The sequence below is a fragment of the Coregonus lavaretus genome, assembly GCF_964263955.1.
Source record: "Coregonus lavaretus genome assembly, chromosome: 1".
Lineage (NCBI taxonomy): Eukaryota > Metazoa > Chordata > Actinopteri > Salmoniformes > Salmonidae > Coregonus > Coregonus lavaretus.
Genome location: NC_139988.1, coordinates 90,210,312 through 90,234,906, shown reverse-complemented (window position 1 = coordinate 90,234,906; position 24,595 = coordinate 90,210,312). Strand labels below are relative to the sequence as shown.

The following is a 24,595-nucleotide window of genomic DNA, read 5'->3' as shown; positions in this document are numbered from 1 at the left end:
AGAGAGAGAAAGAGAGAGAGAGAGAGAGAGAGAGAGAGGAGAGAGAGAAGAGAGAGAGAGAGAGAGAGAGAGAGAGAGAGAGAGAGAGAGGGAACGAGAGAGACAGAGGGCGGAGAAAGAGAGAGAGAAAGAGAGAGAGAGAGAGAGAGAGAGAGAGAGAGAGAGAGAGAGAGAGAGAGAGAGAGAGAGAGAGAGAGAGAGAGAGAGAGGGGGCGGAGAAAGAGAGAGAGAGAGAGAGAGAGAGGGAACGAGAGAGAGAGAGGGCAGAGAAAGAGAGAGAGAGAGAGAGAGAGAGAGAGAGAGAGAGAGAGAGAGAGAGAGAGAAACAAAATGGAGGTGAGAGAGGAAGATAGGGGTTCTATTTTAACAAAACAAAGCAATGATAAATCATAGCGCTGCTTGGCCAGCTAATAACCTAGTCACAGATCAAGCAATATTATGGACGGATGTTCAAATCCTGTTGTTGCAGGATTATTTAAGATGTACTTTATTGTCCATTTGTATTTGTATTTATTATGGATCCCCATTAGTTCCTGCCAAGGCAGCAGCTACTCTTCCTGGGGTTTATTATGGATCCCCATTAGTTCCTGCCAAGGCAGCAGCTACTCTTCCTGGGGTTTATTATGGATCCCCATTAGTTCCTGCCAAGGCAGCAGCTACTCTTCCTGGGGTTTATTATGGATCCCCATTAGTTCCTGCCAAGGCAGCAGCTACTCTTCCTGGGGTTTATTATGGATCCCCATTAGTTCCTGCCAAGGCATCAGCTACTCTTCCTGGGGTTTATTATGGATCCCCACTAGTTCCTGCCAAGGCAGCAGTTACTCTTCCTGGGGTTTATTATGGATCCCCACTAGTTCCTGCCAAGGCAGCAGCTACTCTTCCTGGGGTTTATTATGGATCCCCATTAGTTCCTGCCAAGGCAGCAGCTACTCTTCCTGGGGTTTATTATGGATCCCCATTAGTTCCTGCCAAGGCAGCAGCTACTCTTCCTGGGGTCCAGCAACATTAACCTGTCTCTGTTCTGATTACTGGAAGAAAACACACATTTTACACATACGTATGCACAGACAGTTGCCAGTGATTCTAACTCTGTCTCATCTCAGACCTCCAGTATTAGAGTCGCCAGTGATTCTGACCCTGATGACAGTGCAAACTACACTGAGAGTACAAAACATTAGGGACACCCACTCTTTCCATTACATAGACCGACCAGGTGAATCCAGGTGAAATCTATGATCCCTTATTGACTTCAATCAGTGTAGATGAGGGGGGGGGGGGGGGGGGGAGAGAATCCTTAAAGGTCTATTGACACACCCTTGCATCAATCTAAGGTTTTCCTCTAGGATTTTGCCTGTGCTTAGATCTATTCTGTTTGTTGAGGGTCAGAGAGGCTATAGTGGTCCCCTCCAGACCACTATGGTCCTCTGTAGCTCAGCTGTAGCTCAGCTGGTAGAGCACGGCGCTTGTAACGCCAAGGTAGTGGGTTCGATCCCCGGGACCCACCCATACACAAAAAAATGTATGCACGCATGACTGTAAGTCGCTTTGGATAAAAGCGTCTGCTAAATGGCATATTATTATTATTATTATTATTATTATTATTATTATTACTATAGCTACTGCCAACAGTTCCCTGGAGGGGAATGACAGGGATTAGTTAGAGAGCTGCAGAAAGCCCTGGGTCTGAAGGGGAATGGCAGGGATTAGTTAGAGAGCTGCAGAAAGCCCTGGGTCTGGAGGGGAAGGACAGGGATTAGTTAGAGAGCTGCAGAAAGCCCTGCGTCTGGAGGGGAATGACAGGGATTAGTTAGAGAGCTGCAGAAAGCCCTGGGTCTGGAGGGAAATGACAGGGATTAGTTAGAGCTGCAGAAAGCCCTGGGTCTGGAGGGGAATGACAGGGATTAGTTAGAGAGCTGCAGAAAGCCCTGGGTCTGGAGGGGTATGACAGGGATTAGTTAGAGAGCTGCAGAAAGCCCTGGGTCTGGAGGGGAATGACAGGGATTAGTTAGAGAGCTGCAGAAAGCCCTGGGTCTGGAGGGGAATGACAGGGTTTAGTTAGAGAGCTGCAGAAAGCCCTGGGTCTGGAGGGGAATGACAGGGATTAGTTAGAGAGCTGCAGAAAGCCCTGGGTCTGAAGGGGAATGACAGGGATTAGTTAGAGAGCTGCAGAAAGCCCTGGGTCTGGAGGGGAATGACAGGGATTAGTTAGAGAGCTGCAGAAAGCCCTGGGTCTGGAGGGGAATGACAGGGATTAGTTAGAGAGCTGCAGAAAGCCCTGGGTCTGGAGGGGAATGACAGGGATTAGTTAGAGAGCTGCAGAAAGCCCTGGGTCTGGAGGGGAAGGACAGGGATTAGTTAGAGAGCTACAGAAAGCCCTGGGTCTGGAGGGGAATGACAGGGATTAGTTAGAGAGCTGCAGAAAGCCCTGGGTCTGAAGGGGAATGACAGGGATTAGTTAGAGAGCTACAGAAAGCCCTGGGTCTGGAGGGGAATGACAGGGATTAGTTAGAGAGCTGCAGAAAGCCCTGGGTCTGGAGGGGAATGACAGGGATTAGTTAGAGAGCTGCAGAAAGCCCTGGGTCTGGAGGGGAATGACAGGGATTAGTTAGAGAGCTGCAGAAAGCCCTGGGTCTGGAGGGGAATGACAGGGATTAGTTAGAGAGCTGCAGAAAGCCCTGGGTCTGAAGGGGAATGACAGGGATTAGTTAGAGAGCTGCAGAAAGCCCTGGGTCTGAACCAGGGTAAACATGAACATTGTGAAAATTCTGTGCAACTTCCGACATTAACCTGTTTATCCACTTGTCCTTCAGACAAGGAGGTGACTGAACATTGTGCTGTGTTGTTTGATGCAAGAAACCACTTTACAAAATAGCATTCATTATTATTCCCATACCATTATCACAGAGAATCAGACAAATGATGCTACCCTCTGCCTATTGGCTACTTAGCTTATTCAAGACTGTCTCAAAATACAACACTGCCCCTTTAAGACAGAAAAAAAGCTCTTTACCTGACTCGCTTTTCAAACATGGCTAGAAATGTACATGTTTTGTGCTCTTGTAGGAAGCAACCACTCCCCCATTGCTGACTAGAAAATAGCTATAACTGGGCTAATAACTCACTAACTAGCAAAGAATATGAACAAATTTACACACCTAGCTACATGCAGCTCTTGCTTTGATCTCAAAACAAGGGCATCTACTCATAACCGCTCATGTTGTGAACACAGCCCAGTTCAAAGTGAATGGCACAGACCCATATATGATAATGGTATATTTGAATATAGGCCTACTGCAGCTCTGATTGGTTATGGCGCACCGGTCCGTGTAGAGTACGGGCCTGAGTCATGCCTGTCAATGCAATACAATCCTACTCCGATGCGCTCTGCCTACAAGAAAAGCTATTGCATAGTTTGTTTTGTTTCGGTTTGTTGCGTTGAAAGTGGCTAATGCGTTGATTCGATCACAGTTCCCACAGTAAAGGGAAACGTTGATAGTGTTTAACTAAAGGGGAAAAACTAGAAAGTTGAATGAAGTTCAATCTTGTGCTTCTCTGCGCAGGGCTGATATTTCTTCTGCTGAGCAAGTCCCGGGGAGCTGCACACGCAAAGCGCACGCCGTTCAGAGGGAATATTGCTAGCGAGACCTCGTTAAATTCTCCTGCTGAACAGCGCCGCTGGTGACGATCCTCCCACTTGTTTGGGTAACACCCAGTTTCAGACACTCCGGGTTATGCCGTTACCCGTACCAGAGAGGGAGAGGCGAAGCCAGAGGTTTCACTCTCGACAAAATCTGCCCACACGGGAACACAGCTTTATTCAATGCATTTCCATGGGTTTAATATGCAGACCTTAGCTTGTAGCCTGCCTTCCCGGCTTTTGGGACGTCTCCCATTTTTTTCGGGCAGAGACGTGAGCATCTCATCATTATATATAGATCTCTGCCCATACTTGGGCCAAACCCCCCCCGTCCTCCGCTAATTTCACCAGTATTAATCGTCCATGTGGACACACGCAAAACAGCAAACATGGAAGAAGTGAGTGAAGATGCTTTCAACACAGACTGGTGTCTAGCACTTTGGACCGGATCTTTGGACGGGGTCTTTGGACGGGGTATTCTGGCAAACATCCGGAGACTGCTGGGCCATCGTTGAATGAATATAGAACTGTAGAACTGTAGTAGTTATTCATGTTATTTGTAGATACAGTATGTAGTGGTGTAATAATGTTATATGATTGTACTGTTTTATCTTTTGTTTTATGTGTAATGTAAGTGCCTTCATGTGTTTGGACCCCAGGAAGAGTAGCTGCTGCCTTGACAGGAACTAATGGGGATCCATAATAAACCCCCAGGAAGAGTAGCTGCTGCCTTGGCAGGAACTAATGGGGATCCATAATAAACTCCAGGAAGAGTAGCTGCTGCCTTGGCAGGAACTAATGGGGATCCATAATAAACCCCAGGAAGAGTAGCTGCTGCCTTGGCAGGAACTAATGGGGATCCATAATAAACCCCCAGGAAGAGTAGCTGCTGCCTTGGCAGGAACTAATGGGGATCCATAATAAACTCCAGGAAGAGTAGCTGCTGCCTTGGCAGGAACTAATGGGGATCCATAATAAACCCCAGGAAGAGTAGCTGCTGCCTTGGCAGGAACTAATGGGGATCCATAATAAACCCCAGGAAGAGTAGCTGCTGCCTTGGCAGGAACTAATGGGGATCCATAATAAACCCCAGGAAGAGTAGCTGCTGCCTTGGCAGGAACTAATGGGGATCCATAATAAACCCCAGGAAGAGTAGCTGCTGCCTTGGCAGGAACTAATGGGGATCCATAATAAACCCCCAGGAAGAGTAGCTGCTGCCTTGGCAGGAACTAATGGGGATCCATAATAAACCCCAGGAAGAGTAGCTGCTGCCTTGGCAGGAACTAATGGGGATCCATAATAAACCCCAGGAAGAGTAGCTGCTGCCTTGGCAGGAACTAATGGGGATCCTTAATAAACCCCCAGGAAGAGTAGCTGCTGCCTTGGCAGGAACTAATGGGGATCCATAATAAACCCCAGGAAGAGTAGCTGCTGCCTTGGCAGGAACTAATGGGGATCCATAATAAACCTCCAGGAAGAGTAGCTGCTGCTTTGTCAGGAACTAATGGGGATCCATAATAAATACAAATACACATTTCCCAGAGGGTACAATAACTACTGAACACACAGGCCCCAGTTTAAGCACCACCTTCGCCCAATCCTGATTCGTCCAAATAATCAATGATGAAAACCCCAAACCAGGAACTACTGCTGCTCGTAATCACACAATTCTACGTGAGCCTTGACAGATTCTCGTCGTTTATGCAGAACCTGTCCACGAGATATTAATGTTGCACTGAAGCAAGTCTAATCTCAATTAATTTAGCATTGAGTTTATCTCAGACAAGAGGCAAGAGAGACATTACAGGTTTGTTTTGAATGTTGTTCGTTTCCTCAGAACAGGTAGAGAACTAACAGGTGAATAGAGAGACATTACAGAACAGGTAGAGAACTAACAGGTGAATAGAGAGACATTACAGAACAGGTAGAGAACTAACAGGTGAATAGAGAGACATTACAGAACAGGTAGAGAACTAACAGGTGATTAGAGAGACATTACAGAACAGGTAGAGAACTAACAGGTGAATAGAGGAGACATTACAGAACAGGTAGAGAACTAACAGGTGAATAGAGAGACATTACAGAACAGGTAGAGAACTAACAGGTGAATAGAGGAGACATTACAGAACAGGTAGAGATCTAACAGGTGAATACAGAGACATTACAGAACAGGTAGAGAACTAACAGGTGAATAGAGGAGACATTACAGAACAGGTAGAGAACTAACAGGTGAATAGAGGAGACATTACAGAACAGGTAGTGAACTAACAGGTGAATAGAGGAGACATTACAGAACAGGTAGAGAACTAACAGGTGAATAGAGGAGACATTACAGAACAGGTAGAGAACTAACAGGTGAATAGAGAGAGACATTACAGAACAGGTAGAGAACTAACAGGTGAATAGAGGAGACATTACAGAACAGGTAGAGAACTAACAGGTGAATAGAGAGAGACATTACAGAACAGGTAGAGAACTAACAGGTGAATAGAGGAGACATTACAGAACAGGTAGAGAACTAACAGGTGAATAGAGGAGACATTACAGAACAGGTAGAGAACTAACAGGTGAATAGAGGAGACATTACAGAACAGGTAGAGAACTAACAGGTGAATAGAGGAGACATTACAGAACAGGTAGAGAACTAACAGGTGAATAGAGGAGACATTACAGAACAGGTAGAGAACTAACAGGTGAATAGAGAGACATTACAGAACAGGTAGAGAACTAACAGGTGAATAGAGAGACATTACAGAACAGGTAGAGAACTAACAGGTGAATAGAGGAGACATTACAGAACAGGTAGAGAACTAACAGGTGAATAGAGAGACATTACAGAACAGGTAGAGAACTAACAGGTGAATAGAGGAGACATTACAGAACAGGTAGAGAACTAACAGGTGAATAGAGGAGACATTACAGAACAGGTAGAGAACTAACAGGTGAATAGAGGAGACATTACAGAACAGGTAGAGAACTAACAGGTGAATAGAGAGACATTACAGAACAGGTAGAGAACTAACAGGTGAATAGAGGAGACATTACAGAACAGGTAGAGAACTAACAGGTGAATAGAGAGACATTACAGAACAGGTAGAGAACTAACAGGTGAATAGAGAGACATTACAGAACAGGTAGAGAACTAACAGGTGAATAGAGGAGACATTACAGAACAGGTAGAGAACTAACAGGTGAATAGAGGAGACATTACAGAACAGGTAGAGAACTAACAGGTGAATAGAGGAGACATTACAGAACAGGTAGAGAACTAACAGGTGAATAGAGAGACATTACAGAACAGGTAGAGAACTAACAGGTGAATAGAGGAGACATTACAGAACAGGTAGAGAACTAACAGGTGAATAGCGGAGACATTACAGAACAGGTAGAGAACTAACAGGTGAATAGAGGAGACATTACAGAACAGGTAGAGAACTAACAGGTGAATAGAGAGACATTACAGAACAGGTAGAGAACTAACAGGTGAATAGAGGAGACATTACAGAACAGGTAGAGATCTAACAGGTGAATACAGAGACATTACAGAACAGGTAGAGAACTAACAGGTGAATAGAGAGACATTACAGAACAGGTAGAGAACTAACAGGTGAATAGAGAGACATTACAGAACAGGTAGAGAACTAACAGGTGAATAGAGGAGACATTACAGAACAGGTAGAGAACTAACAGGTGAATAGAGGAGACATTACAGAACAGGTAGAGAACTAACAGGTGAATAGAGGAGACATTACAGAACAGGTAGAGAACTAACAGGTGAATAGAGGAGACATTACAGAACAGGTAGAGAACTAACAGGTGAATAGAGGAGACATTACAGAACAGGTAGAGAACTAACAGGTGAATAGAGGAGACATTACAGAACAGGTAGAGAACTAACAGGTGAATAGAGAGAGACATTACAGAACAGGTAGAGAACTAACAGGTGAATAGAGAGAGACATTACAGAACAGGTAGAGAACTAACAGGTGAATAGAGGAGACATTACAGAACAGGTAGAGAACTAACAGGTGAATAGAGAGAGACATTACAGAACAGGTAGAGAACTAACAGGTGAATAGAGGAGACATTACAGAACAGGTAGAGAACTAACAGGTGAATAGAGGAGACATTACAGAACAGGTAGAGAACTAACAGGTGAATAGAGGAGACATTACAGAACAGGTAGAGAACTAACAGGTGAATAGAGGAGACATTACAGAACAGGTAGAGAACTAACAGGTGAATAGAGGAGACATTACAGAACAGGTAGAGAACTAACAGGTGAATAGAGGAGACATTACAGAACAGGTAGAGAACTAACAGGTGAATAGAGAGACATTACAGAACAGGTAGAGAACTAACAGGTGAATAGAGGAGACATTACAGAACAGGTAGAGAACTAACAGGTGAATAGAGAGAGACATTACAGAACAGGTAGAGAACTAACAGGTGAATAGAGAGAGACATTACAGAACAGGTAGAGAACTAACAGGTGAATAGAGGAGACATTACAGAACAGGTAGAGAACTAACAGGTGAATAGAGGAGACATTACAGAACAGGTAGAGAACTAACAGGTGAATAGAGGAGACATTACAGAACAGGTAGAGAACTAACAGGTGAATAGAGGAGACATTACAGAACAGGTAGAGAACTAACAGGTGAATAGAGGAGACATTACAGAACAGGTAGAGAACTAACAGGTGAATAGAGAGAGACATTACAGAACAGGTAGAGAACTAACAGGTGAATAGAGAGAGACATTACAGAACAGGTAGAGAACTAACAGGTGAACAGGTAAATATAGACCTACAGTTTGGATAAGAACGTACAGAGCCGGGCTGAGCCCCGAATGTTATCAAATTCTGGTGACGCCCCTTGGCAGAACAAACTTTAACTAATCAGATTACAATATTTTAGCTGGTAACGTAACCGATTACAGTTTTTTTGCAATCAGATTAAATGTAATCAGTTACTCCCCCAACCCTGAATCGATAGGAGGCGGCAGGTAGCTTAGTGGTTAAGAGCGTTGTGCCAGTAACCGAAAGGTCGCTGGCTCTAATCCCAGAGCCGACTGGGTGAAAAGTCTGTCGATGTGCCCTTGAGCAAGGCACTTAACCCTAATTGCTCCTGTAAGTCGCTCTGGATAAGAGTGTCTGCTAAATGAGTGGTTGAGGGAAGAGATGTTTCTAGTGTAGGTACAAGGAAGGTTCAGGTTGCTCCTTAAGGTCCTACAATGACTATATCATCGGTAAAATAATGAGCGCAGGATGTTTAAGGAAATATACGGAACATTTTATAAACATTTGTGCCTAACTACCTTTAGTAACATTTACAAATCTGATAGTAATAATTTATAAACGGTGAGCTGTTTGTAAATGCCTTATAAATGGTTCATTACCATTTAAAATAAATTGTTACCAGCAATGTTGCAATTTATTTTGTGTGGATTATCAGTTTTCTAGTGTGTGAACAGATAAATAATCAGTCTTTTAATATTTTTATTTCATTTAATAGAAACAAACACCCGTACAGCGATATATATATATTTTTATAGTTCATTAAAATCCCATACAGAATGAGCAAGTATTTATGAGTAGCCATATTCAAAGTTAGTTTACAGATAGTGCAAAACTAGAACCTGAAATGTTCCTAGAAATGTGACAATATCACAGAAGAAAATATAATTATAAAAACGATTTCATCTCAAAACCATAATAGCATTCAGCTGTCACTGTCACTACTGGCTTTGGGGAGTCTAGTTGATTCACTACTGGCGTTGGGGAGTCTAGTTGATTCACTACTGGCGTTGGGGAGTCTAGTTGATTCACTACTGGCGTTGGGGAGTCTAGTTGATTCACTACTGGCTTTGGGGAGTCTAGTTGATTCACTACTGGCGTTGGGGAGTCTAGTTGATTCACTACTGGCGTTGGGGAGTCTAGTTGATTCACTACTGGCGTTGGGGAGTCTAGTTGATTCACTACTGGCGTTGGGGAGTCTAGTTGATTCACTACTGGCGTTGGGGAGTCTAGTTGATTCACTACTGGCGTTGGGGAGTCTAGTTGATTGCGAGGCACAGCCACTGGAAAGAGAAAACAAATCCAGTCAGACAGACAAACAGACAAACAGACTGTCTGTACACAATACTCCACGAGCTGGGTGAACAGTAGTGAAGACGCTGATGAAGGCTGTTGCCGAAACACGTCTGTTCTCTGACTTCTGGTGCTTCAGAAGACATTCAAACTTTAAGAATATGGCAGTGAGTGCATACACCCAAATACTTTTTGTTACCGTAAACGTTTGAGTTTAGCACGCCAATTCCTCATTCTATGAACAATGGCGACCAACATATTTAGTTAAACCACTGTACTATATAATAAAATTAGACAAACAGAAGTACATACCTGAGACACATCCAGCTCAATCTTCCCAGAGGCTTTGGTATCCAGAGTTTTAAACATCTCTGGTTGGGATTCAAAAACAGAAAGAGGTTATTAATCCAATGCAATGTTCAATTCATTGATCAATTACCAAACCAATCAACTAATCAGTCAAATCCAAGTTATTGTGCTGCTGAGACACACTGTTCAAAGATCTATATAATCTAAGTTTTGGAGGATGTTCCAGGAACAATACACAAACCTATTATTGTCTGTATACTTTATGGACTTGTCTTTGCTTGATTACGTTTGTTTTTCCGGTATGCACAGAGCCGCAACCGAAATGTCCCAACAGGAATAATAAATGCATAATCTTACCTTTACCTTATTTACCAGCATCACATTGTTTATGGAAGAGTTGTGTTATTGTTGAAATGACTTACTGAAGAGCATTTCAAGTCTGATGAGACAGTCCACGAAACAGTGAAAGTCGATGGCATAGTGGGCACTGGCATAACGATTCACTATGACCTGCAGCACTGCATTGTTGATCTGGAAGCCTGAGGAAAAGGACACGATCATAAAAATACAATGAATATATTATATTAATATGGACACAACATTGCACATACAGTAACCCAGCCATCAGTAACCCAGTATGGGTGGTCCTCTGTAGCTCAGCTGGTAGAGCACGGCGCTTGTAACGCCAAGGTAGTGGGTTCGATCCCCAGGACCACCCATACACAAAAATGTATGCACGCATGACTGTAAGTCGCTTTGGATAAAAGCGTCTGCTAAATGGCATATTATATATATATATTATTATATCACAGTAACCATTTAGAGCAGTGGTTCTAGTACCCTGGGGTTACCTGGTCTATGCACAGGGGGTACCTGGTCTATGCACAGGGGGTACCTGGTCTATCCACAGGGGGTACCTGGTCTATCCACAGGGGGTACCTGGTCTATCCACAGGGGGTACCTGGTCTATCCACAGGGGGTACCTGGCCTATCCACAGGGGGTACCTGGCCTATCCACAGGGGGTACCTGGCCTATCCACAGGGGGTACCTGGCCTATCCACAGGGGGTACCTGGTCTATCCACAGGGGGTACCTGGTCTATCCACAGGGGGTACCCCCTGGTCTATCTACAGGGGGTACCCCCTGGTCTATCTACAGGGGGTACCTGGTCTATCCACAGGGGGTACCTGGTGTATAATAACTGGACTGATACAGCCATAACATTCGTTTTTAAACATTCCTATGACAAATGTTGAGTGGCGATTCAAGCTTAGTGTTAATGTGTGTTACCTGCTTCTGTCAGAGCATCTCTCATCTCATGTGAACTCATAGTTCCGGAGCGGTCGGAGTCGTAACGCTTGAAAATCTCCTGAAGATACCAGAACAGAGAAACACACGTTACACAGTTAATACATACTGGGAGGAAATCCTCAATCTGAACTTCTATTTAAGTCAACATTTTCACTTAGTCATGCACTGATGTCAACGGTAGATTGATAGATGTCAATGGAAGTTAAGATTCACCCAGGGGGTAAATAGTAGACTCATCACAGAATGATTTATTAAACTCAACCATACAGAATCCAGTGAGAACTGTACAAAAAAAAAAAAAACTTCAGCACTCATACCATGTATTTCTGGATCTTCATCCAAAGCACGTGGAATTCAACCAGTCCCAACTTGGAATTTCCATTTTTCTGGAGACAGTTGTCAAGGTTTGTGACCTTAAGGTACAGGAAGGCCTCAAAAAGATGTCAATGGGTGTTCACTATGTGTGGCATGACTCGTATAGATTGATTGGTTCAAATATACGCTACCAGTCCAAAGTTTGGACACACCTACTCATTCCGCAGTTTTTCTTTATTAGTACTATTTACTACATTGTAGAATAATAGTGAAGACATCAAAGCTATGAAATAACACATATGGCAGGGTTCTTCAATTCCGGTCCTGGAGGGCCGAAACACCTCTGTTTTTCATCCTCTCCTTCTAATCAGGGGCTAATTCAGACCTGGGACACCAGGTGAGTGCAATTAACTACCAGGTAGAAATAAAAAACAGACGTGTTTCGGCCCTCCAGGACCGGAATTGAAGAACCCTGACATATGGAATCATGTAGTAACCAAAAATGTATTAAACGAATCAAACTACATGTTATATTTTAGATGCTTCAAAGTAGCCACCCTTTGCCTTGATGACAGCTTTGCACACTCTTGGCATTCTCTCAACCAGCTTCACCTGGAATGCTTTTCCAACAGTCTTGAAGGAGTTCCCACATATGCTGAGCACTTGTTGGCTGCTTTTCCTTCCCTCTGCGGTCCAACTCATCCCAAACCATCTCAATTGGGTTGAGGTTCGGGGGGATTGTGGAGGCCAGGTCATCTGATGCAGCACTCCATCACTCTTCCTTCTTGGTCAAATAGCCCTTCCACAGCCTGGAGGTGTGTTGGAGTCATCGTCCTGGACTGTACATCAGGCATCATATGAACACCTTACTCCTTTTTGTGGAAAATGTCTAGCCACTCCCGAGTGGCGCAGTGGTCTAAGGCACTGCATCGCAGTGCTAGCTGTGCCACTAGAGATCCTGGTTCGAATCCACGGGGGTCCAGTATGAAAATAAATAAAAAGAATAATGTATGCACTAACTGTAAGTCGCTCTGGATAAGAGCGTCTGCTAAACGACATAAATGATATATGGCTGTGCTGTTTTGCCAACTCCTGTGGTCATTGGGTTCAATAAGTCTAGCCTGGTGCCAGATCTGGCTGTGCTTTTCTGGCAACTCCTATGGTTTTATACTGTAGTTGGCAAGACAGCACGAATAGATCTGGGACCAGGCTAAGTCTTATTGAACCCAATGACCACAGGAGTTGGCAAAACAGCACAAACAGATCTGGGACCAGGCTAGAAAACTGCATGGAGCAGTACAGACATTTTGTTTAGGTGTCAAATGAAGACATAGATATTAAAAGGAAATCGTTTTTTCTAACTGTAAAGGATACATCTAGAAGACTGATAATGTGACGTCCAGTTTCAAGACTAAAACCATCGCTCTTGATATCGGCCCCTGGAAAGCATTAGAATAATATAATGAGTTAAATAACATTCGTTCTAAGGCTCATTACATACTTTTATAATTTAATGTATTTTATTTATAAAGTTATTGAAAATGTCTTACTTTTAGCAAAAACTTTGTTCAGAATTTCAACAAGTTTGAAGACGGACACCTCTTCGTCCTGTTCATGAAATATAATGTATTTTTTTCACGCAAAGCAGTCAGCTCAGTTCATTACTGTATGGAAAACTAGAGGGAACTTACATTGCCGGCGATCTGCTTGAACATATTCTTGAAATGGGGATCCACGTCTTTCTCTGCCACTTTAGTCTGGAAAATAGATATTGATCAATAAGCATATTTTTGGACATATTATGTCAAAAAGACAGTCGTTCTGAATAGATTAATAATATACTCAGGAATAAATAAGGGAACCTCTTAAGGAGGTCAACAGCTTACCTCCTTTACCTCTTCAGCAGCCACTGATCCCATTTCCCTGAAATAACACATTTAGTTTCAGTTGTACTCTTTATCCACTAGGTGGGGGTATCAGCTTGTAGATAAACAGTGCTATCAGAATCCATTGCGAGCTGTTCAAAGTTTTGATGACTAACGTCCTCCACATGTTGGCCCTGTCCAGAAACATCCTGTAGCCGCTTCCCCCTTATCCCCTTTCCCCTAGGCACTTAATTAAAGAACCCCTTATCCCTTTCCCCTAGGCACTTCATTAAAGAACCCCTTATCCATTTCCCCTAGGCACTTCATGAAACAACCCCATTAGCGCAGGGGTGGGCAAACCTTTTGGCTCACATTGAGTTTTTGAAACCAAGTGAAGGGCCACATACTTTTTGCATGACAAAACATTTGAAGCCTTTATTCATTTTCACATTGACACGCAACTACCAGTGTATTGTAGGTGTACATATGCTTGCAGAACAATTCTACCCTTGTACCCTTGTAATATTCCAAGATGGCGAAGTAGTGCAGTCCTGTTTCTGTCGTGTGTCTGTAAATAGCCTGTAAATACCACTGTTTTTTTGTATTTTTCGTACATATTTCCCTATCAGACTTTTCATCCTTCTACAAAATATACTTTCCTGCAACCCGCCTCACTCAATGTGGAACGGATTCTATTATTGACTTACCTTTTATCTAGAATCTAGAATCTCCAGTTGAAACTAGCTAGCCAGCTAACTAGCTACTTGCTATTAGCCACAGCTAGCGGTGTTTCACCCAGATCATTGGATTTTTTCCGCGGGATTAATTTTAATCACTGGACATTGATCACCGGATATTCGGCCAGTCTGCACAGCGCGTTATCGACCCAGAACATATCAGTTTTTCTGCCGGAATCACTGATTCTCTGGACCTTTAACTCCGGATTCATCGCTACCAGCTGGCTACAACAACAACAAAACGGACGCTGTGGTCTGGCTAATCATCCCGAGCTAGGCCCATCTCCCGGCTATCTACCTCTCTATCAACCGGACGGGACCACCTAGTGTTGACACGGAGCCCCGCCGATCCTACACGACTGGTCTGCCGACGAAATCGTCTGATGTGGTTACGACGTTAACCACGAAGATTCCATCCATCTGCTAGCCCTGGCCCGTTAGCACACGTTATCCGTGGCCTCTTACTTACTAAACTGAACTAGCTACTGAACTAGCTACTTGCTATTAGCCACAGCTAGCGGTGTTGCACCCAGAATATTGGATTTTTTTCCCGCGGGATTAATTTTTAATCACTGGACATTGATCACCGGATATTCGGCCAGTCTGCACAGCGCGTTATCGACCCAGAACATATCAGTTTTTCCGCCGGAATCACTGAATTCACTGGACCTTTAACTCCGGATTCATCGCTACCAGCTGGCTACAACAAAACGGACGTAGCACACGCTAGCCGTGGCCTCTTACTCACTAGCGCTTCACCACCGGACCTTATGATAACTCAGCTATACAGCTGATATCTGCTGGACTGTTCCTTTTTACGGTACTACATCCTGTTTATGTTTAGCCTCAGCCCAAACATGGTTAGTTTATTGTTGTTTCGGTTATTTCTAATTGTACTATATCACTGTAGACCCCCCAGCCTAGCTAAACCTGCCTTAGTTAGCTCCTTTGTCCCTCCGCCCATACACTCAGAGACCGACTCAATTGATGCCTCTAGAGATACTATCTCTTTCATTGTTACCCAACGCTTAGGTTTACCTCCACTTTACTCATATCCTTCCATATCCTTGTCTGTACATAATGCCCTGAATCTTTTCTATAACACCCGGAAATCTGCCCCCTTTATTCTATGTACCCAACGCACTAGAAGACCAGTTCTTAAAGCCTTTAGCCGTATCCTTATTCTAGTCCTCCTCTGTTCCTCTGGTGATGTAGAGGCTAACCCAGGGCCTGTAGCCCCCAGTATCACTCCTACTCCCCAGGAGCTATCATTTGATGACTTCTGTAGTCGCAAAAGTCTTGGTTTCTTGCACATAAATATCAGAAGTCTACTTCCTAAGTTTGAGTTATTCACTGCGTTAGCACACTCTGCCAACCCTGATGTTCTAGCAGTGTCTGAATCCTGGCTCAGGAAGGCCACCAAAAATTCTGAAATTTCCATCCCCAACTATAACATTTTCCGTCTAGATAGAACTGCCAAAGGGGGTGGAGTTGCAATCTACTGTAGAGATAGCCTGCAGAGCTCTATCATACTATCCAGGTCTGTGCCCAAACAGTTTGAGCTTCTACTTCTAAAAATCCACCTTTCCAGAAATAAGTCTCTCACTGTTGCCGCTTGCTACAGACCCCCCTCAGCCCCCAGCTGTGCCCTGGACACCATATGTGAATTGATTGCCCCCCATTTATCCTCTGAGTTTGTACTGCTTGGTGACCTAAATTGGGATATGCTTAATACCCCAGCCATCCTACAATCCAAGCTAGATGCCCTCAACCTCACGCAAATTATCAACGAACCTACCAGGTACAACCCTAAATCCTTAAACATGGGTACCCTCATAGATATCATCCTGACTAACATACCCTCTAAATACACCTCAGCTGTCTTCAACCAGGATCTCAGCGATCACTGCCTTATTGCCTGCGTCCGTAACGGGTCTGCGGTCAAACGACCACCCCTCATCACTGTCAAACGCTCCCTAAAACACTTTAGCGAGGAGGCCTTCCTAATTGACCTGGCCCAGGTATCCTGGATGGATATAGATCTCATTCCGTCAGTAGAGGATGCCTGGTTGTTCCTTAAAAGTAATTTCCTCTCAATCTTAAATAAAAACATGCCCCATTCAAAAAATACAGAACTAAGAACCGATATAGCCCCTGGTTCTCCTCAGACTTGACTGCCCTTGACCAGCACAAAAACATCCTGTGGCGTACAGCATTAGCATCAAATAGCCCCCGCGATATGCAACTTTTCAGGGAAGTTAGGAACCAATATACACAAGCAGTCAGGAAAGCAAAGGCTAACTTTTTCAAACAGAAATTTGCATCCTGTAGCACTAACTCCAAAAAGTTTTGGGACACTGTAAAGTCCATGGAGAATAAGAGCACTTCCTCCCAGCTGCCCACTGCACTGAGGCTAGGAAACACTATCACCACCGATAAATCTACAATAATCGAGAATTTCAACAAGCATTTTGCTACAGCTGGCCATGCTTTCCATCTGGCTACCACTAACCCGGCCACCAACTCTGCACCCTCTGCTGCAACTTGCCCATGCCCCCCCCGCTTCTCCTTCACACAAATTCAGACAGCTGATGTTTTGAAAGCGCTGCAAAATCTGGACCCCTACAAATCAGCTGGGCTAGACAATCTGGACCCTTTCTTTCTAAAACTAGCCGCCGAAATTGTCGCAACCCCTATTACTAGTCTGTTCAACCTCTCTTTCATAACGTCTGAGATCCCCAGAGATTGGAAAGCTGCCGCGGTCATCCCCCTCTTCAAAGGGGGTGACACTCTAGATCCAAACTGCTACAGACCTATATCCATCCTGCCCTGCCTTTCGAAAGTATTCGAAAGCCAAGTTAACAAACAGATCACCGACCATTTCGAATACCACCGTACCTTCTCCGCTATGCAATCCGGTTTCCGAGCTGGTCACGGGTGCACTTCAGCCACGCTCAAGGTCCTAAACAATATTATAACCACGATTGATAATAGACAGTACTGTGCAGCCGTCTTCATCGACCTGGCCAAGGCTTTCGACTCTGTCAACCACCGCATTCTTATTGGCAGACTAAATAGCCTTGGTTTCTCAAATGACTGCCTCGCCTGGTTCACCAACTACTTCTCAGATAGAGTTCAGTGTGTCAAATCGGAGGGCCTGTTGTCTGGACCTATGGCAGTCTCTATGGGGGTGCCACAGGGTTCAATTCTTGGGCCGACACTTTTCTCCGTGTATATCAATGATGTCGCTCTTGCTGCTGGTGACTCTCAGATCCACCTCTACGCAGACGACACCATTTTGTATACATCTGGCCCTTCATTGGACACTGTGTTAACAAACCTCCAAACGAGCTTCAATGCCATACAACAATCCTTCAGTAGCCTTCAACTGCTCTTAAACACTAGTAAAACTAAATGCATGCTTTTCAATCGAACGCTGCTAGCACCCGCCCACCCGACTAGAATCACCACTCTCGACGGGTCTGACCTAGAGTATGTGGACAACTACAAATATCTAGGTGTCTGGTTAGACTGTAAACTCAATTTCCAGACTCACATAAAGAATCTCCAATCCAAAGTTAAATCTAGAATCGGCTTCCTATTTCGCAACAAAGCCTCCTTCACTCATGCTGCCAAACATGCCCTCGTAAAACTGACTATCCTACCGATCCTTGACTTCGGCGATGTCATTTACAAAATAGCCTCCAACACTCTACTCAGCAAATTGGATGTAGTCTATCACAGTGCCATCCGTTTTGTCTCCAAAGCCCCATACACTACCCACCACTGTGACCTGTACGCTCTTGTTGGCTGGTCCTCACTACATGTTCGTCGTCAAACCCACTGGCTCCAGGCCATCTATAAATCACTGCTAGGCAAATCCCCGCCTTATCTTAGCTCATTGGTCACCATAGCAGCACCCACCCGTAGTCTGCGCTCCAGCAGGTATATCTCACTGGTCATTCCCAAAGCCAACACCTCCTTTGGCCGCCATTCCTTCCAGTTCTCTGCTGCCAATGACTGGAACGAATTGCAAAAATCTCTGAAGCTGGAGACTCTTATCTCCCTCAATAACTTTAAGCATCAGTTGTCAGAGCACCTTACCGATCACTGCACCTGTACACAGCCCATCTGAAATTAGCCCACCCAACTACCTCATCCCTATATTGTTATTTATTTTGCTCTTTTGCACCCCAGTATCTCTATTTGCACATCATCTCTTGCACATCTAGCATTCCAGTGTTAATACTATTGTAATTATTCTGCACTATAGCCTATTTATTGCCTTACCTCCATAACTTGCTACATTTGCACACACTGTATATATATTTTCTGTTGTATTTCTGACTTTATGTTTTTTTTACCCCATATGTAACTCTGTGTTGTTTTTATTGCACTACTTTGCTTTATCTTGGCCAGGTCGCAGTTGTAAATGAGAACCTGTTCTCAACTGGCTTACCTGGTTAAATAAAGGTGAAATAAAAATAAATAAACAGTGCCTTGCAAAAGTATTCATCCCCCTTGGCGTTTTCCCTATTTTGTTGCATTACAACCTGTGATTTAAATTGATTTTTATTTGGATTTCATGTAATGGACATACACAAAATAGTCCAAATTGGTGAAGTGAAATGAAAAAAAAATAACTTGTTTCAAAACATTCTAAAAAATAAATAACGGAAAAGTGGTGTGTGCATATGTATTCACCCCCTTTGCTATGAAGCCCCTAAATAAGATCTGGTGCAACCAATCACCTTCAGAAGTCACATAATTAGTTAAATAAAGTCCACCTGTCTGCAATCTAAGTGTCACATGATCTGTCACATGATCTCAGTATATATACACCTGTTCTGAAAAGCCCCAGAGTCTGCAACACCACTAAGCAAGGGGCACCACCAAGCAAGCGGCACCATGAAGACCAAGGAGCTCTCCAAACAGGTCAGGGACAAAGTTGTGGAGAAGTACAGATCAGGGTTGGGTTATAAAAAAAATATCAGAAACTTTGAACATACCACGGAGTACCATTAAATCCATTATTAAAAAATGAAAAGAATATGGCACCCCAACAAACCTGCCAAGAGAGGGCCGCCCACCAAAACTCACGGACCAGGCAAGGAGGGCATTAATCAGAGAGGTAACAAAGAGACCAAAGATAACCCTGAAGGAGCTGCAAAGCTCCACAGCGGAGATTGGAGTATCTGTCCATAGGACCACTTTAAGCCATACACTCCACAGAGCTGGGCTTTACGGAAGAGTGGCCAGAAAAAAGCCATTGCTTAAAGAAAAAAATAAGCAAACACTTTTGGTGTTCGCCAAAAGCCATGTGGGAGACTCCCCAAACATATGGAAAAAGGTACTCTGGTCAGATGAGACTAAAATTGAGCTTTTTGCCCATCAAGGAAAACGCTATGTCTGGTGAAAACCCAACACCTCTCATCACCCCGAGAACCCCATCCAACTTGAAGGAGCTGGAGCAGTTTTGCCTTGAAGAATGGGTAAAAATCCCAGTGGCTAGATGTGCCAAGCTTATAGAGACATACCCCAAGAGACTTGCAGCTGTAATTGCTGCAAAAGGTGGCTCTTAAAGTATTGACTTTGGGGGGGTGAATAGTTATGCACGCTCAAGTTTTGTGTTTTTTTGTCTTATTTCTTGTTTGTTTCACAAGAAAAAAAAACATTTTGCATCTTCAAAGTGGTAGGCATGTTGTGTAAATCAAATGATACAACCCCCCCCCCAAAAAAAATAATCCATTTTAATTCCAGGTTGTAAGGCAACAAAATAGGACAAATGCCAAGGGGGTGAATACTTTCGCAAGCCAATGTACCATCTCTACCCTTGTTTTTTGTGAACACATTTTTCACAAGATTTACATCATTTATAACATCACAGACAAACACTCACAGAGATCCTGCATCTCTACCCTTGTAAAGTACAATCAAACTTACAGTCACAATATGCAAACTTAATAATAGATAGATATTATATGACTGGAGACATTCAAAATGTAACAGCAGATGTTTAAAAAAATAAACAATTCTAAAATGGAACGGTCTGTTTTTGAAAGCATTCTAAGGAACAATTCTCATCTCCATTGTGAGCCATATCCACTGTTATCCAATCACCTCAGCCCAAATCTGACTGATTAGTTATTACCTGATTCCAAGTGCGTTGCTGGATAATTCTCACCGCATAATCATCACCATGAAAAAGAATAATCCCTGCCTACCCCAGTCACGGTTATTCGAGTCTTAATGTGAACAATCGGTCTGGTCACCTCTCTTGGCAAGGGCATCAAAGTCTGGTGTCATCTTTGATGTAGAGATTCTCAGAACAGCTGACAAGTGGTCATTTGTTAAATTTGACCTGTGACGGGATTTGTTGTAATTCATGACTGAGAACGTTTGTTCACACACATATGTGGACCTGAATAAAACAAGCATCCTTTGGTCGTGCTTTTTAATGTTTGGAAACTTTAGTTTCATTCAGTGAGCCATAGAACTGGTCTATTGTTGCTGTTTTGTACTTCTCCTTCAAAGAACTGTCCCGTTGGATATCGATGAGCTCCATCTTGGTGAAGTCTGAGAAGCGGCAGGCAGGTCGATCAAAGTGCTACTGTGTGTCTCAGTGCGGCACCGCGATGTGGGCGCGTTCATTGCGGCCAGTGTCGGAAAATGAGCGCGAGACCGGCTGCTCATTTGTCCGGAGAACAACATAAGTTTGGCCTTGAATGCTTTGACGTTGGAATATAGTTCAAGCACAAAAACCCAATTTCCCTGCAGTTTCACATTTAGATCGTTCAGATGCCCCAATATGTCCACACCGAAAGCAAAGTCGCCCAGCCAGTCTGTGTCTTTCAACTCGGAGAAGTCGTCAGCTTTACCGACCGATCTCCCCTCTCAGTTCCGACACAGGGCGAAATACTTTTCCCAGGCTTAGCCAGCGCACATTTAAATGTTACAACAAGTCCTGGTGCTCTGCCTCTGTGACATTGAGCAGCTGAATGAACTGACGATGGTTAAGACGCCTTGCCCGTATAAAGTTGACAAGTTTTACAACCACTTTGACAACAACATTGTCCAGCTTTAACACACTTTTACACAGGGCTTCCTGATGAGACAGGACCATGCTTATTTGACTTTGTCTTGTAATCTTTTTAGTTTAGCCAATGTTTTTACCGGTTAGATTTGGTGATTCATCTGTTGTGACGTTTTTCAGTTTCCTCCACGGTAGATTCATTTTCTCCAAAGCAGGCAGACACCCTGTCATATAGGTCAGAGGTCAGAGCCCCTGGTTGTTCCCATCGTTGATTCCATCGCAAGAAGTTCCTCTGTCATTTCAAAGTTCTCATTTATTCCTCTGACAAAAATTAAAAGTTGAGCGGTGTCTCTGATGTCAGTACTCTCATCCAGTGCTATAGAAAAAAGATCGAAGCCATCTGCTTAGTTAGCATGCTTGCTTGAAAAAAAAATAAAGACGATTGAGATTATATTCCTTCAAAATGCCAGCACTTTCTTGGCATATCACACATACCGTTTTATGTCCAATATTAGTACAAAAGTATTTTGCTGTCCATTCTTCTTTAAACACGTGACATTCAGAGTCCACTTTTCTCATTTTCGCAGCACTAATTTTTCACGTCAAAAGTCATCAAGCAATGAAGTGGCTATGATGACTGAGCGCATTCTGAATTTTGATTGTAGGCCCAAATACAGAGCGCGCTGCCAGGCTACAGCGCCATCTACTGGAGGTTGTTTGTATATCATGGAATTAGTAATTTTAGGCCAAAAATCGTAACTCAAATATAATAATATTGAATACATTAAAAAAATGTCTCGTGAGCCGGATTGAAGTGCCCGGCTGGCCGTACTTTGCCCCCCTTACCCTTAGCCCCTTTCCCCTAGGCACTTAATTGCCAACCCCTAGCTCCTTCCTTCCCCTAGGCACTCTTCATGGGCTAGACAGGACCATAGTGTCTAGGGACCCTTTCTTTCTAAAATTAGCCGCCGAAATTGTCACAACCCCATATCACCAGCCTGTTCAACCTCTCTTTAGTATCGTCTGAGATCCCCAGAGATTGGAAAGCTGCCGCGGTCATCCCCCTCTTCAAAGGGGGTGACACTCTAGATCCAAACTGTTACAGACCTATATCCATCCTGCCCTGCCTTTCGAAAGTATTTGAAAGCCAAGTTAACAAACAAATCACCGACCATTTAGAATCCCACCGTACCTTCTCCGCTATGCAATCTGGTTTCCGAGCTGGTCATGGGTGCACCTCAGCCACGCTCAAGGTCCTAAACGATATTATAACCGCGATCGATAAAAGACAGTACTGTGCAGCCGTCTTCATTGACCTGGCCAAGGCTTTTGACTCTGTCAATCACCGCATTCTTATTGGCAGACTAAATAGCCTTGGTTTCTCAAATGACTGCCTCGCCTGGTTCACCAACTACTTCTCAGATAGAGTTCAATGTGTCAAATCGGAGGGCCTGTTGTCTGGACCTCTGGCAGTCTCTATGGGGGTGCCACAGGGTTCAATTCTCGGTCCGACTCTATTCTCTGTGTATATCAATGATGTCGCTCTTGCTGCTGGTGACTCTCAGATCCGCCTCTACGCAGACGACACCATTTTGTATACATCTGGCCCTTCATTGGACACTGTGTTAACAAACCTCCAAACGAGCTTCAATGTCATACAACACTCCTTCCGTGGCCTCCAACTGCTCTTAAAACGCTAGTAAAACTAAATGCATGCTCTTCAATCGAACGCTGCTTGCACCCGCCTGCCCGACTAGAATCACTACTTTCGGCGGCTTCCTCACTATCTTTAAGCATCAGTTGTCAGAGCAGCTTACTGATCACTGCACCTGTACACAGCCCATCTGTAATTAGCCCATCCAACTACCTCATCCCCATATTGTTGTTTACATTGTTATTTATTTTGCTCATTTGCACCCCAGTGTCTCTATTTGCACATCATCTTCTGCACATCTATCACTCCAGTGTTAATACTAAATTATAATTGTAATTATTTTGCACTATGGCCTATTTAATGCCTTACCTCCATAGCTTACTACATTTGCACACACTGTATATAGATTTTCTATTGTATTTTTGACTGTACGTTTTGTTTATTCCATATGTAACTCTGTGTTGTTGTTGTTTTTAATCGCACTGCTTTGCTTTATCTTGGCCAGGTCGCAGTTGTAAATGACAACTTGTTCTCAACTGGCTTACCTGGTTAAATAAAGGTGAAATAAAAAAAAAAGACTAGGAGTTGTTTCTAGACAGGACCATAGTGTCCAGGGGGTTAAGGACTAGGAGTTGTTTCTAGACAGGACCATAGTGTCCAGGGGGTTAAGGACTAGGAGTTGTTACTAGACATGACCATAGTGTCCAGGGGGTTAAGGACTAGGAGTTGTTTCTAGACAGGACCATAGTGTCCAGGGGGTTAAGGACTAGGAGTTGTTTCTAGACAGGACCATAGTGTCCAGGGGGTTAAGGACTAGGAGATGTTTCTAGACAGGACCATAGTGTCCAGGGGGTTAAGGACTAGGAGATGTTTCTAGACAGGACCATAGTGTCCAGGGGGTTAAGGACTAGGAGATGTTTCTAGACAGGACCATAGTGTCCAGGGGGTTAAGGACTAGGATATGTTTCTAGACAGGACCATAGCGTCCAGGGGGTTAAGGACTAGGAGATGTTTCTAGACAGGACCATAGTGTCCAGGGGGTTAAGGACTAGGAGATGTTTCTAGACAGGACCGTAGTGTCCAGGGGGTTAAGGACTAGGAGATGTTTCTAGACAGGACCGTAGTGTCCAGGGGGTTAAGGACTAGGAGTTGTTACTAGACAGGACCATAGTGTCCAGGGGGTTAAGGACTAGGATATGTTTCTAGACAGGATCATAGTGTCCAGGGGGTTAAGGACTAGGAGATGTTTCTAGACAGGACCATAGTGTCCAGGGGGTTAAGGACTAGGAGTTGTTTCTAGACAGGACCATAGTGTCCAGGGGGTTAAGGACTAGGAGATGTTTCTAGACAGGACCGTAGTGTCCAGGGGGTTAAGGACTAGGAGTTGTTACTAGACAGGACCATAGTGTCCAGGGGGTTAAGGACTAGGATATGTTTCTAGACAGGATCATAGTGTCCAGGGGGTTAAGGACTAGGAGATGTTTCTAGACAGGACCATAGTGTCCAGGGGGTTAAGGACTAGGAGATGTTTCTAGACAGGACCGTAGTGTCCAGGGGGTTAAGGACTAGGAGTTGTTACTAGACAGGACCATAGTGTCCAGGGGGTTAAGGACTAGGAGATGTTTCTAGACAGGATCATAGTG

At 44.0% G+C, this 24,595-nt stretch overlaps 1 protein-coding gene across 1 annotated transcript in view; it reads right to left on the bottom strand.

Annotated features, from left to right (window-relative positions):
* Positions 1-9,143: 9,143 nt before the first annotated feature.
* The window catches only part of LOC311134366 (calpain-2 catalytic subunit-like), a gene marked incomplete at its 5' end in the record, with an annotated part of 75,917 nt that continues 60,465 nt past the window's right edge, over positions 9,144-24,595 (bottom strand). The window contains 9 exons of the mRNA XM_084168020.1: positions 9,144-9,718; positions 10,041-10,099; positions 10,460-10,576; positions 11,328-11,406; positions 11,666-11,734; positions 13,038-13,102; positions 13,214-13,271; positions 13,355-13,420; positions 13,550-13,586. Coding sequence (XP_084024146.1) covers positions 9,695-9,718; positions 10,041-10,099; positions 10,460-10,576; positions 11,328-11,406; positions 11,666-11,734; positions 13,038-13,102; positions 13,214-13,271; positions 13,355-13,420; positions 13,550-13,586 — 574 coding nt within the window. The 3' untranslated portion in view covers positions 9,144-9,694. The remainder of the gene's footprint in view (positions 9,719-10,040; positions 10,100-10,459; positions 10,577-11,327; positions 11,407-11,665; positions 11,735-13,037; positions 13,103-13,213; positions 13,272-13,354; positions 13,421-13,549; positions 13,587-24,595) is intronic.